Source organism: Schistocerca gregaria, chromosome 7 (genome assembly GCF_023897955.1).
Source record: "Schistocerca gregaria isolate iqSchGreg1 chromosome 7, iqSchGreg1.2, whole genome shotgun sequence".
NCBI classification, from domain to species: domain Eukaryota; kingdom Metazoa; phylum Arthropoda; class Insecta; order Orthoptera; family Acrididae; genus Schistocerca; species Schistocerca gregaria.
In genome coordinates this window covers 264,728,562-264,741,011 of record NC_064926.1, presented here as the reverse complement: position 1 = coordinate 264,741,011, position 12,450 = coordinate 264,728,562, and the positions used below count along the sequence as shown (strand labels likewise).

Here is a 12,450-nt window from a genome sequence, read left to right as displayed (position 1 = left end):
TCCAAAGTTCCCTGGAATCGTTCCCCACAGCTGCGCTCCGTGTCGACTCGAGACTGAGACGGCGGCCACTCTGTCCACAGGGAAGGGCCGGCTGTACCCGGCGTACAGCCTGAGCGGCTCGGAAGGCGAGCCGGGCGCGGCGTCGGTGGCGGCGCCGGACTACCGCTCGCTGCGGCACCCCGCCCACCACCACCGCGAGCGCGAGCGCGACCGTGACCTCCACCACCACCAGCTGTACGGGCACGCCGTCCAGCCGCAGTACCAGCACCAGCTGCAGCACCTGCACCACCACCAGCAGCAGCAGCAGCAGTACGCGCAGATACAGGCCGGCGGCGGCGCGGCGGCCGGCGCCGGGGGCGGCGGGGGCGGCGGCCTCTCGGACACGCCCACCTCCGAGAATGCGTCCGACGCTACGCTGACCGACTCCGAGCTCGCCCTCGCGCGCGACTCCACGCTTCTCGTCCACAACGGTCAGTCCCGCTGCGCCGCACGCCCCTGACTGCTTATACTTAACTGCAGTACATGGCAGCAAGGTGCCGATCACCGTCCCAGGTTATCAAAAAGTCAGTACAGATTTGAAAACCGAGTAAATCACGGAATAATGTATATAGAGAGGTACAAATTGACACACATGCTTGGAATGACATGGGGCTTTATTAGAACCAAAAATATAGAAAAGTTCATGAAAACGTCCGACAGATGGCGCTTCATCTGATCAGAATAGCAACAATTGGCATAACAAAGTAAGACAAAGCAAAGATGATGTTCTTTACAGAAAATGCTCAATATGTCCACCATCATTCCTCAACCATAGCTTAGTCGAGGAATAATGTTCTGAACAGCACTGTAAAGCATGTCGGGAGTTAGGTTGAGGCATTGGCGTCGGATGTTGTCTTTCAGCATCCCTAGAGATGTCGGTCGATCACGATACACTTGCGACTTCAGGTAACACCAAAGCAAATTACGGCACGGACTGAGGCCTGGGGACCTGGGAGGCGAAGCATGACGAAAGTGGCGGCTGAGCACACGATCATCAGCAAACGACGCGCTCAAGAGATCTTTCACGTGTCTAGCAATATGGGGTGGAGCGCCATCCTGCATAAACATCGTACGTTCCAGCAGGTTTTAATCAGCCAAGCTGGGAATGATGCGATTCTGTAATATATCGGCGTACCTCTCACCCGTCATGGTAGCAGTTACTGACGTTTTGCTGTCCAGCGCCATCTGCAGGACATTTTGTGAACTTTTTTTGTTCTAATAAAACCCCATGTCATTACAAGAATGTGTGTCAATTTTTACTCTCTATCTACATTATTCCGTGGATTATTAAGTTTTCAAATTTATACTGACTTTTTGATCACCCTGTATGTTTCTGAATTGCCTAAGTTTGTTACGATAAATCGAGAGAGATTCCTTCCTGATGAGCATTGCAGCCTACATAAATTGAAGAAAACTCACGTGATTTCATCGAAAACAAGCATGTGCACGTGCATTCTGGCTTCTTATTCTAAAGTAACCACTATCTGCAGATAAGAGCGCATCTTACTTCATTTTCAGTTTTGCTACTTCACACACGTGGACTGAATGTACCTTCTCTGCAGTAAGGAGCGAGCGGTAGGTTCCCACGCTGGCTAGCAAAGGCAGATGACCATCTGGCGTTTTCGGAGCAAGTGGGATGAGGTGCTGATAATGAAATTGCTTGTGACGTCAGCAAAGAGGTGCGTAGGGAAAGCACACTTACTCTGGCACGAATCAAGTAGTTGTGATTAATAATTATTTGCTAACGAACGTTGCCTTTTGCTACTAAAACTTTAGGAGGAGTCTACAGGTCATAAATACCATCTTTCAGTAATTTACTACGCCAGGAAACGTTGATATTAATAAATAAATAACTTCGGCAGAACCGTCAGTGTGATGTACGAGGGCTCCTCCGATCGACAGTGAAAATAAAAAACTCCTCGTTGGTCGAGTGGCTGTACTCTTGGCACTATCGCAAACGGCGCTATCGACGTGCGAGAGTGAACAAAACCTAACGTACTGGTCTTTAGGAAAAGAGAGCACTCCCATGCAGTCTCCATGCCATTGTGGAGAGTGACGAGAAAGCTCCCTAATAAAAACGTGGAAAATTTTTAACAATTGAGGCTGAAAAGGACGTCGTTTGAAAAGTTTTATATCGCTTTGAACCCCAACTAAGAAAAATTAATCTTTTTCGTTCATTATTTACGGGTATACAGTGCATGAAGAGCAGTCGGTAATTTTTCATGGGGACATTTGGATGGATGAATATTCTGATCCCATTTTTGGATAGGTAGTTTAAAGCTTGTCTGTTTGTGCAAAGCTACAATCATTATATCGTCTTCGAGGAAGGACTAATTATAATGAAATGGTACAGCGAGAACAAGAATCGTAATCGAGGCATATGAAAGCACAGAGTAAATTCGTGTAGCAGATAAGCACTGAGTCATAAGCTCTTTTACGTTTTATTTTCCGCGGTTCCCTGAACCGACTAAGGCTCCGACGGGACTTGAAACCCCTCCCTTTGCTTCCTATCGTCACATGTTTCTATGCAGATATAGCATTCTGTGTTCTGCTTTTCACCTAAGAAACAAGGAAACTATGAAGTAAGTATTATATAAAGAACGTCTCTGAAAATATTTAAAATATCGAAAATCTTTGATAAGTAGTAGTTGTACCCAGCTGATAACGTTTCTATACTTAGAAGTTAGTAGCGCTCTTCGGAATATGTAAATAACTAAATTGGTAGCAAATGGGACTCTGTACTTCTCTTAATGGCAATTGATAACTCGTGAAATATCACCTCTATATCCAGACAATGATAGAATAACCCTGCGGAAAATGCACTTAACCCACGGTGGTGTCTTCATAAACATTTCAACATTTTTATCTCTTTTAAGGAAACATGTCACTGAAAACTTTAAAAAGTGCTTAGTGCGGTAATATAAGTTTCAACAGATCTCAGATGCCGTTAAAATGTTGTACCATTCGTTGAAGGCAGAGAAACACACAAGAGCTGCTTTCAAGTATTATGAAAATATTACAGTAACCAGGAGCGTCTACAGAAGTCTGCAAATTAGGGCAGTAAGAAACATCTCTGTAGAGTTACTACTTTTTAGTCTGTATGATAAAGACACTCTTTACAGCTGTCGCTGGGTGTAAACTTTGAAAGCAAAACTTCTCAAGTTTATGACACGCCGTGAGGTTTGAGGACACACGGTAGTTCCAGACTTGAGCCGTTGATGGAAGAAATAGAACGCACAGGGTAGGACTGGAGACAATAAGATAGAGATAGTAGAACGAGCCATAATCTCGTTGTTAACCGACTTTGGATAACGTGCAAGGGATTTAAGAAGCTCATTACCGTTTTATTGGACAGTAAAAGTTTTCCACCGTGCCCTACCGTCATTTCATTCTCTGTACTGGTAACAGAGCAAGCTAATAAGAGCTCACCTGTGCCAGCAGACACAAATGGCATTGAATTCACCTCCTACATCAAAGATTTTATCATCAAGTAAGACGTTATGTAGTTGTATGAATGTCATAGTGGGCCTCGTATATTTTTGGCTCTGAGTACTATGGGACGCAACTGCTGTGGTCATCAGTCCCCTAGAACTTAGAACTACTTAAACCTAACTAACCTAAGGACATCACACACGTCCATGCCCGAGGCAGGATTCGAACCTGCGACCGTAGATGTCGCGCAGTTCCAGACTGAAGCGCCTGGAACCGCACGGCCACACCGGCCGGCTTGAGGAGTGGGACAACTAAAAGTACAGTATTATGGATGACACTACAGTACCACTAAAATTTTTTTCGTTTATGGCAAACGAGGAAACAGGAATCTCACTAAAACTGAGGTTGAGAGGTTTGTAGGAACCACCAGTTATTACAGTCGCTCGGTAAAGAGAATAAAGAACGATGGGGGCAAATATAGCCTTAAGTGCTTCCCATTAGAAAGATGGAGAATAAGGAGAATCGGTTGCTATTTTTAGACAATATTGCCGAACAGGTTGCCAAGGGACTGATACGTAACTGTTTATTTTACATTGTCAGTATCGTAGTGTGATATAATTTTATAATCTTTTATCGTTTGTCGAATCAAAGTCGAGGGTGAATTCTGGTAACAGACTCTTTAAATCTGTACTAAATTAATATTACGTAAATTTTATTTCTTTATACATAAGACACGTCTATAGCAGCAGAATAACATCGCTGATTTCTTGCTGATTCCACAGGTAGCATACAATCCTTTGGAAATTATATTTTGAGATTCATGTGAGACATACATATTTAGAATGTTGAAACCAGTTAAATTCATCACTCCACATGTTTCAACATTGTATCGAGTGTTTATAACCGCTAATGACTGTAATACGATGATAGGTTTTATGGGAGACCTTCTCATATGACAAATTTGAAAACTGTAAGTACTATCAGAAGAAATTGTGATGCAGTACTGAAATTGAATGAAACGTCTGTTTTCAAAAGTAATATTCATTCAACTAACACTAAAAAGCAGAAAAAGCAAGTTTTACACATACAACTGTTCCTCAAACGTACGAGGTGAATTAATATTAATAAAATATTAATTATGACAGCAAATTCGCTGCATCTTCAGAAATATTACATACTCGCAAAATGTAGGACCAGTTTCGGAATCAGCAAGAAAAAATTGCTTTGAGATGAGAACTTTTGCACTTCATTTCACAGTCCTTTTAAATGTCGTAAAACTTACATTGATTTTACTTTGCTAAGATGGGAAAACGAGTTGCGGAGGAAATAGTGCACTCAAACATGGTTACTGCCACATTAATGCACATTATGACTAATTTAATATGCTAAAGAAAAGCTGCCCTACATTAAAACTAATACAAATTAAAATAGTGCGAAGCATCAGCCTCTTCATTCTAATACGAACTGCATATTTATGTTTCGCTTTTGTGACCTCACACCTCTTAAACCGCTGGGGAAAGGCATGTTTATGTGTTGTCTTTTGAGAGGTGCCAGTATGAAGTTCAGAGAGAGTTGATGTTAGGTAGGTTGGTGAGACAAACAGTACTTGTATTTTTGGGAATGCCTTCTAGAAGTAGGTCGGGAACAGTGCAAAAACATGACCAATGTCTGTTGTTATTGTAAACTATGGTTGTGAACTATGTGGACATAATAAACGTCGTTGAATGGATACATGGGTCGGACCTGTTAATATTTACCCAGCACTGGTGAACTCTGAGACCAAACTCGCGGAATGAACTACACACAGTTTAATTTATTATTTAGTTGATGAAATCCAAAAGATTAATTTGCGGCGTCAGTTTAATGGTGGCTCAGACTTTAATTTGTTGTTGCCCTCACTGCAGTAGGAAGCAACACTGTATGCTACACTACATTTTTAACACTTTTTGTTTTATGAGATTGGTCTCTGGTAGCATGTGATCAACGTTGTTTCCCTTTGATTGATCCTTTCTTTATGCGATCATTCCCTTTTTGATGCTCAAATGTGAACATCTATATTTATCGAATTATTGATCATACCGACATAACCTGTAGACTCGCTAGGTGTAATTTATTAGGGACTAGCTGACAAACATGGCATTGCCCTGGTCTCATTTGTTCAATTTTCTACTAGAAACGGAAACAGAAAATCAACTTTGTTTGTAGTGAATTGTCGAAAAAATTTCATTTCCATGTATTTGTGAAAACGCCTTTGAAATTATGAAACAGTCCTACAAAGAAATATGCGTAATGTACAAATGTGTAAGTACAGCTGCTCCGCGTATCCACAACGCGATTTTGTAAACTGCTAGACGGTAACGCCTCTTCGTGGCTCTGTTGACGGCTGTTGTTTTCGCCTACAGCCGTTATCGATTTTCAGTTGAAGGCTGTAAAAAGCGCTGTTAGGTTTCAGGTGTTTCATTAAACTGACACGACTGCAGGAGTGTCTCCGCAGCAAAAAAACATTAGAAAAACTTCATGCATGACGCAGCATTTTTTCACACATCTCATTGTATATGTCAGATCGCCTGCTCTACACGTCATAAAACGATATAATTTTGTAGGTACATTCAGTGGGATATGTGGATACTGACTGAAAAATATGTTGCAAATAGGTTTGGAAGTAAAGAAGCAATGACCACAAGACCGCTACGGTCGGAGGTTCGAATCGAATCCTGTCTCGGGCATGGATGTGTGTGCTGTCTTTAGGTTAGTTAGGTTTAAGTAATTCTACGTTCTAGGGGACTGATGACCTCAGAAGTTAACTCCCATAGTGCTCAGAGCCATTTGAACCATTTGATGAACGGGAAACTGAACAAGTTTTTTTTCATATCTTTTCATAGGTGTTCAGTATGCCCCCCTTGAGATGCACAGCATATGTCAGTGCAGTATTCAAATTATTTCCCCTTTGCAGCGAGCATGTCTGAGTTACAGCTTCCATAACTGCTGTTATGCGATGTCTCAGTCTTTTATAAATCCACACAAGAAATAATCACATGGAGTCAGGTGCGGTGGCCTTCGAGACCAGTAATGTAAGGCTGAATCATTTGGTCCAGTGCGACCTATACATTGTTTAGAATCCTCTGATTTAAAAGTTTTCGGGCATTTCCAGATGCCAGTGTGGCGGTACACCATCCTGTTGGTAAATGAAGTCGTTAGAATCAGTCTTCAATTGTGGGAAAAGAAAGTTCTCAAGCATATCGAGATATGTGCTTCCTGTAACAGTTTTCTCAGCAAAGAAAAATGGACCATACACCTTTTCCAGCGAAATTGCACAAAACAAATTAAATGTTTGAGAGTCCCTCTCATCTTGTACAACTTCACGTGGTTGTTCTGTACCCCATGACGGTTCATCTTTCAATTTAACTAGAATGTTGCCTCGTCACCAAACACTAAGTGTGGAAGAAAACAGTCGTATCCCATCTTACCAAGAACAAAATTACAGAACTCCAGACTTTGTCGTTTGTCAACTTCAAGATTAGCTTGTAGTAGCTGAATTTTGTATGTATTCATGTGTAAACGTCGACACAACACACACCAGCCGGACATCGGGGGCATGTTGAGCTGTCGAGCTGCATGGCGAACAGATTTCTGCGGACCCCTTGTGAAACTATGACGGATGCATTCGGCGTCTGTGTCAGACATTCGGGGACGGCCCTACGATTTGCCTTTACACAACTGCCTGTTTCTCGGAGTTGTTCATGCTATCATCTAATGCTCGATGCTGTAGGAGGATCCATACCATACGCAGTAAGAAAGTCACGCTGAACAGTTATTAACGACCCGCACTGCGCAAAACATAGAACATAAAACCCTGTCTATTGTCCCGACACTATTTTTACTGGAACTGAAGCGGGCACACACTGCTTCTACCTGGCAGGAACCATGCAAAACTCAACAGTTTCCTCTTTCCAACAGGACGTTGTTCGCACACATATCTAAAATAACATAATAGTTATGATTTTTAAAAATTGGATGAATATTTTTGATCCAACTTGTATATTGCGAATAGAGTTAGCAACACAGAAGTAATAAAATATATTGATTGTGGGATACAGGAGATACAGATGTAGGTGTAGATTAACGACAGAGACGTTCCTGACAGCTGTAGCTCGTGAACGACGCCTGCGGCAGAACTCCTAGGCTGCCAGCCACAAGTAGCGGCGGAGCGGACCCGGAGGTCGGACGCAGCTGAGCCTCGGACGCGGGGGGCCGTCGTCTTCCCTTGGGACCGCGATCTGCCGGCGATTCCATTTAGCCGCCAGCCGACCGGCCAATCGAGAACTCGTCCTAAGAACATAAGCTCATTATGGAGCCGGCGCGACCTAAGCCGCGCGGCCGGCCGGCGTTTCGTTTTCATTTCGCGTCTCGCCGCTGCCCCTGCCGCCGCCGCCTCCGCTACCCGCGACACGTTTTACTTCCTTCGCCACGGCGCTGCGCTGACAGGCGCTTAGCCGGACCGCCGTCTTGGTTGTCGGCGCCGGCCAACCAGCACTTTCAATAAACTGTCCGGCCTGTCTCGGACGCCGCCTCTAGGGAATTTCTGCGCTGTAGCTCGCCTCACCCCCCAAACCTCCGTCACCCGCATCCCAATAATCAGCCTCTCACTTTTCTTTTCGGATAAGTACTGACTCTATACTGTCCCCATCAACCTGCCGTAACAGTATATATAAACATTGTAAATGAATTTAAATTAACTGACATCAAAGTGCGCGCCTTTCACTACCAGCGATCAAACATGCAGCTAGCAAATGTTACGCAGATATAGAATCACTGTGATATTCCCTTGTCTGTCTTACCACGGATAACACGCCACTCTCTCAATTTGTGCTGGAATATCGAGACATATAAAGCAACTAGTTCCGTTTTTAGCGTGAGAACAAGACACTGCAGTTCTAACAGTTCTACCAACTTGTCGTCTTCATACAATTTCGTTGTTCCAGCACGGAACAAGCACTTACATTTACAGGTACATGGTTGCTCTGCAAATCACACTTGCTTGGCAAAGGGTAGGCCTTTATTTCATTTTTTGTGGAGCTGTATGGGGTATCAGGGACACATGTCGTAGTTTATGCAGGGTGTGCCGTGTATAATTGCGGATATTTTCATATGTGGTACCTTAGTATGTACAGACATTGGTGTGTTGGTTTCTTTTCTTTTCTGCGGCAACCGGTTTTCCCACAAACACGGCAAAAGGTTTAAAAAAATGGTTCAAATGGCTCTAATCACTATGGAACCTAACATCTGAGGTCATCAGTTCCCTAGACGAAGAACTACTTAGACCTAACTAACCTAAGGACATCACACACATCCATGCCTGAGGCAGGATTCGAACCTGCGACGGTAGCACCAGCGCGGTTCCGGTCTGAAGCGCATAGAACCGTTCGGTCACAGCGGCTGACTATCATGAAGGCAGGTTACACTCGTATTATTTCTTATTTATAGGAAGCATACAGGACAAAAACATAAATTTTTTTACTGAAGGAAGTTCAGTAATGGTTATAATGTAAAGAATTTAGACGTCGAAATCTACCACGTCGCTTCTAATCAAAAATTTATCTCCTATAGTGAAAACGTTAATCTTTGTACAGAAGCTGCCATCATGGCCGCTTGTACGTAGCAGAAGTAGCTTTATTTATCCGTGGATCTCTTATTACAAGGATATAGGACATTTCAAAGTATTTATAAGTTTAGACCAACTTAAAATAAGCTAATTCGTATACAAGTACATTTAAAATTTCTACTTAGAGACAATCATTGGATTTACTCATGGTCTACACTATTTTTTTTACAAATAACTTATTAAATAATGTACACACACACACGTCTGATCTTTGGGCTCTTTTCTGTACCACAACTTCCCATTTGCTAACCTGAAAAACGGAGTCAGTATCCCTCTATAATTAGGAGATGTTGAGCTCAGAAAGAGGAAGAAGTTTTAGTGTTGTGCTATGAATAGCTTGGGGGTAAGTATTTATAGAAGAGGAAAAAAGAAGGGGAAAAAAACCAAGTTTGAAGGTGTTATGTGGAACGTTGGATGTTTTATAATCATTATTATTATTATTATTATTATTATTATTATTTGTGTAACATTTTCTTACCAAACCCCTACTCTGTTTTTAAACATGTGTATTTTTGCGATTTCTTTAATCTCTTTTGGTAATTTATTGCACAGTTTTATTGCTTGGTACTAAATGCCTCTTTGAGTTTCATGGTTGTTTTTTTTTTTCTTTTTTTTTTTTTTTTTGAGAATGTAAGTTGAGTCTAGCTGTTGTTCCATGGTCATGGAGGTGTTTGTGCAGTAATTACCAATGTTATTTTTGATGTATACAACTGACTGGTAAATGTATTCACATAGTCCACTTATATTCCCCAGTGTTTTGAACAGATCAAAACCAATTGCAGAACGATTTAGATAATGCAGTTGTATAGTTTGAAAATTGGTAATTCACCCTAAACAATGAAAAGTGTGAGGTCATCCACATGAGTGCTAAAAAGGATCCATTAAACTTCAGTTACACGATAAATCAACCAAATCTAAAGGCCGTAAATTCAACTAAATACCTAAATATTATAATGACGAACAACTTGAACGAACAACTTAAATTGGAAAGAATACATAAAAAATGTTGTGAGCAAGGCGAAATAAAGTCTGCGTTTTATTGGCGGAACACTTAGAAGATGCAACAAATTTACTTACGTTTGTCCTTTCTGTTTGAGAGTAAGCTGCACGGTGTGGGATCATTACCAGATAGCGTTAACGGAGTAAATCTAAAAGTACAAAGAAGGGCAGCACGTTTTGTACTATCGTGAAATAGGAGAAAAAGTGTCACGGAAATGACACAAGCTTTGGGATGGACATAATTAAAACAAACGCGTTTCTCGTTGCTGCGGGATCACCTTCTTCCTCCTGCGAATGCCAAAATATTTTATTGAAGCCGACGTACATAGTGACAAACGGATCATAATAATAAAGTAAGTGAATTTAGAGCTCTCCCGAAAGATATAGGTGCTCGTTTTTTCCATGCGCCGTTCTAGAGTGGCATGACAAACAATTGTTGCGACGAACCTTCCGTCAGGCACTTACGTGTGATCTGCATACTAGCCACGTAGATGTAGATGCAGACGATTACTGTATCGCGTATTTATGTTGGTATATTGGAAGTTTTAAAGGCGCTGTACGTATCGTGAACCCCGGCAGTTTTGGTCTGTGGCCGGTGACGCCGCGGTAGCGATGGGGCGGCAGTGGTCCGCGCGCGAACAGCACGGCGACCGGCCTCAAGTTTCGTTTAGGCCCGGAATTGGCTGGCGCCTCCCCTGAGCGATGATGGGTCGCAAATTGAGCGCGGGATGGCGCGCCGGCCGCGTATTGATTCCTCTCCTCCGCCCTGCTCCGCGGGGACGCACTCCGGGACCTGCTCGGCGCGCATCTCTTTCCGGTGCAGCGCGGCGCAGCCACGAGCAAGTAGACAGCTCAGCTACCACTACCACTTACAGTGATAAGCCAAATCATTATGACCACCCGATTGTTCTTGTTGTTGTTATTGTTGTGGTCTTCAGTTCTGAGACTGGTTTGATGCAGCTCTCCATGCTATTCTATCCTGTGTAAGCTTCTTCATATCCCCGTACTTACTGCAACCTACATCCTTTTGAATCTTGGTCTCCCTCTACGATTTTTACCCTCCACACTGCCCTCCAGTGCTAAATTGGTGATCCATTGATGCCTCAGAATATGTCCTACCAACCGGTCCCTTCTTCTAGTCAAGTTGTGCCACAAACTTCTCTTCTCCCCAATCCTATTCAACACCTCCTCAATAGTTATGTGGTCTACCCGTCTAGTCTTCAGCATTCTTCTGTAGCACCACATTTCGAAAGCTTCTATTCTCTTCTTGTCCAAACTATTTATCGTCCACGTTTCATTTCCATACATGGGTACACTCCATACAAATACTTTCAGAAACGACTTCCTGACACTTAAATCTATATTCAATGTTAACAAATTTCTCTTCTTCAGAAACGCTTTCCTTCCCATTGCCAGTCTGCATTTTATATCCTTTCTACTTCAACCATCATCAGTTATTTTGCTCCCCAAATAGCAAAACTCCTTTACTACTTTAAGTGTCTCATTTCCTAATCGAATTCCCTCAGCATCACCCGACTTAATTCGACTACATTCCATTATCCTCGTTTTGCTTTTGTTGATGTTCATCTTATATCCTCCTTTCAAGACACTGTCCATTCCATTCAACTGCTCTTCCAAGTCCTTTGCTGTCACTGACAGAATTACAATGTCATCGGCGAACCTCAAAGTTTTTATTTCTTCTACATGGATTTTAATACCTACTCCGAATTTTTCTTTTGTTTCCTTTACTGCTTGCTCAATATACAGATTGAATAACATCGGGGAGAGGCTACAACCCTGTCTCACTCCCTTCCCAACCACTGCTTCCCTTTCATGTCCCTCGACTCTTATAACTGCCATCTGGTTTCTGTACAAATTGTAAATAGCCTTTCGCAACCTGTATTTTACCCCTGCCACCTTCAGAATTTGAAAGAGAATATTCCAGTGAACATTGTCAAAAGCTTTCTCTAAGTCTACAAGTGCTATAAACGTAGGTTTGCCTTTCCTTCATCTTTCTTCTAAGATAAGTCGTAAGGTGAGTATTGCCACCTGCTTAATAACTTGTTTGTCCGCCTTTGGAACGAAATACGCCACTGATTCTTCGTACTGGGATCCGACAGTTAGTTGGTAGGTTTGTGGCGGTATGTGGTACTACATATCTATGTACAGTCTATGTGATTCTCGCAAATAATGGGCCACTGATTTGCGCACGCGATGATGGCACCCCCACAGCGACCGAGATGGTTTCTATAATATCTACATGAGGTGACTGTGGTCGCCGCGACATCAAAGGGAGTCACAATAAAGCCCTTCTAACC

At 42.6% G+C, this 12,450-nt stretch overlaps 1 protein-coding gene across 1 annotated transcript in view; it reads left to right on the top strand.

Moving 5' to 3' along the window:
• The window catches only part of LOC126282169 (teneurin-m), a 1,262,550-nt gene that overhangs the window by 604,371 nt on the left and 645,729 nt on the right, over positions 1-12,450 (top strand). Inside the window, exon 2 of the mRNA XM_049981693.1 lies at positions 81-470. Coding sequence (XP_049837650.1) covers positions 81-470 — 390 coding nt within the window. The remainder of the gene's footprint in view (positions 1-80; positions 471-12,450) is intronic.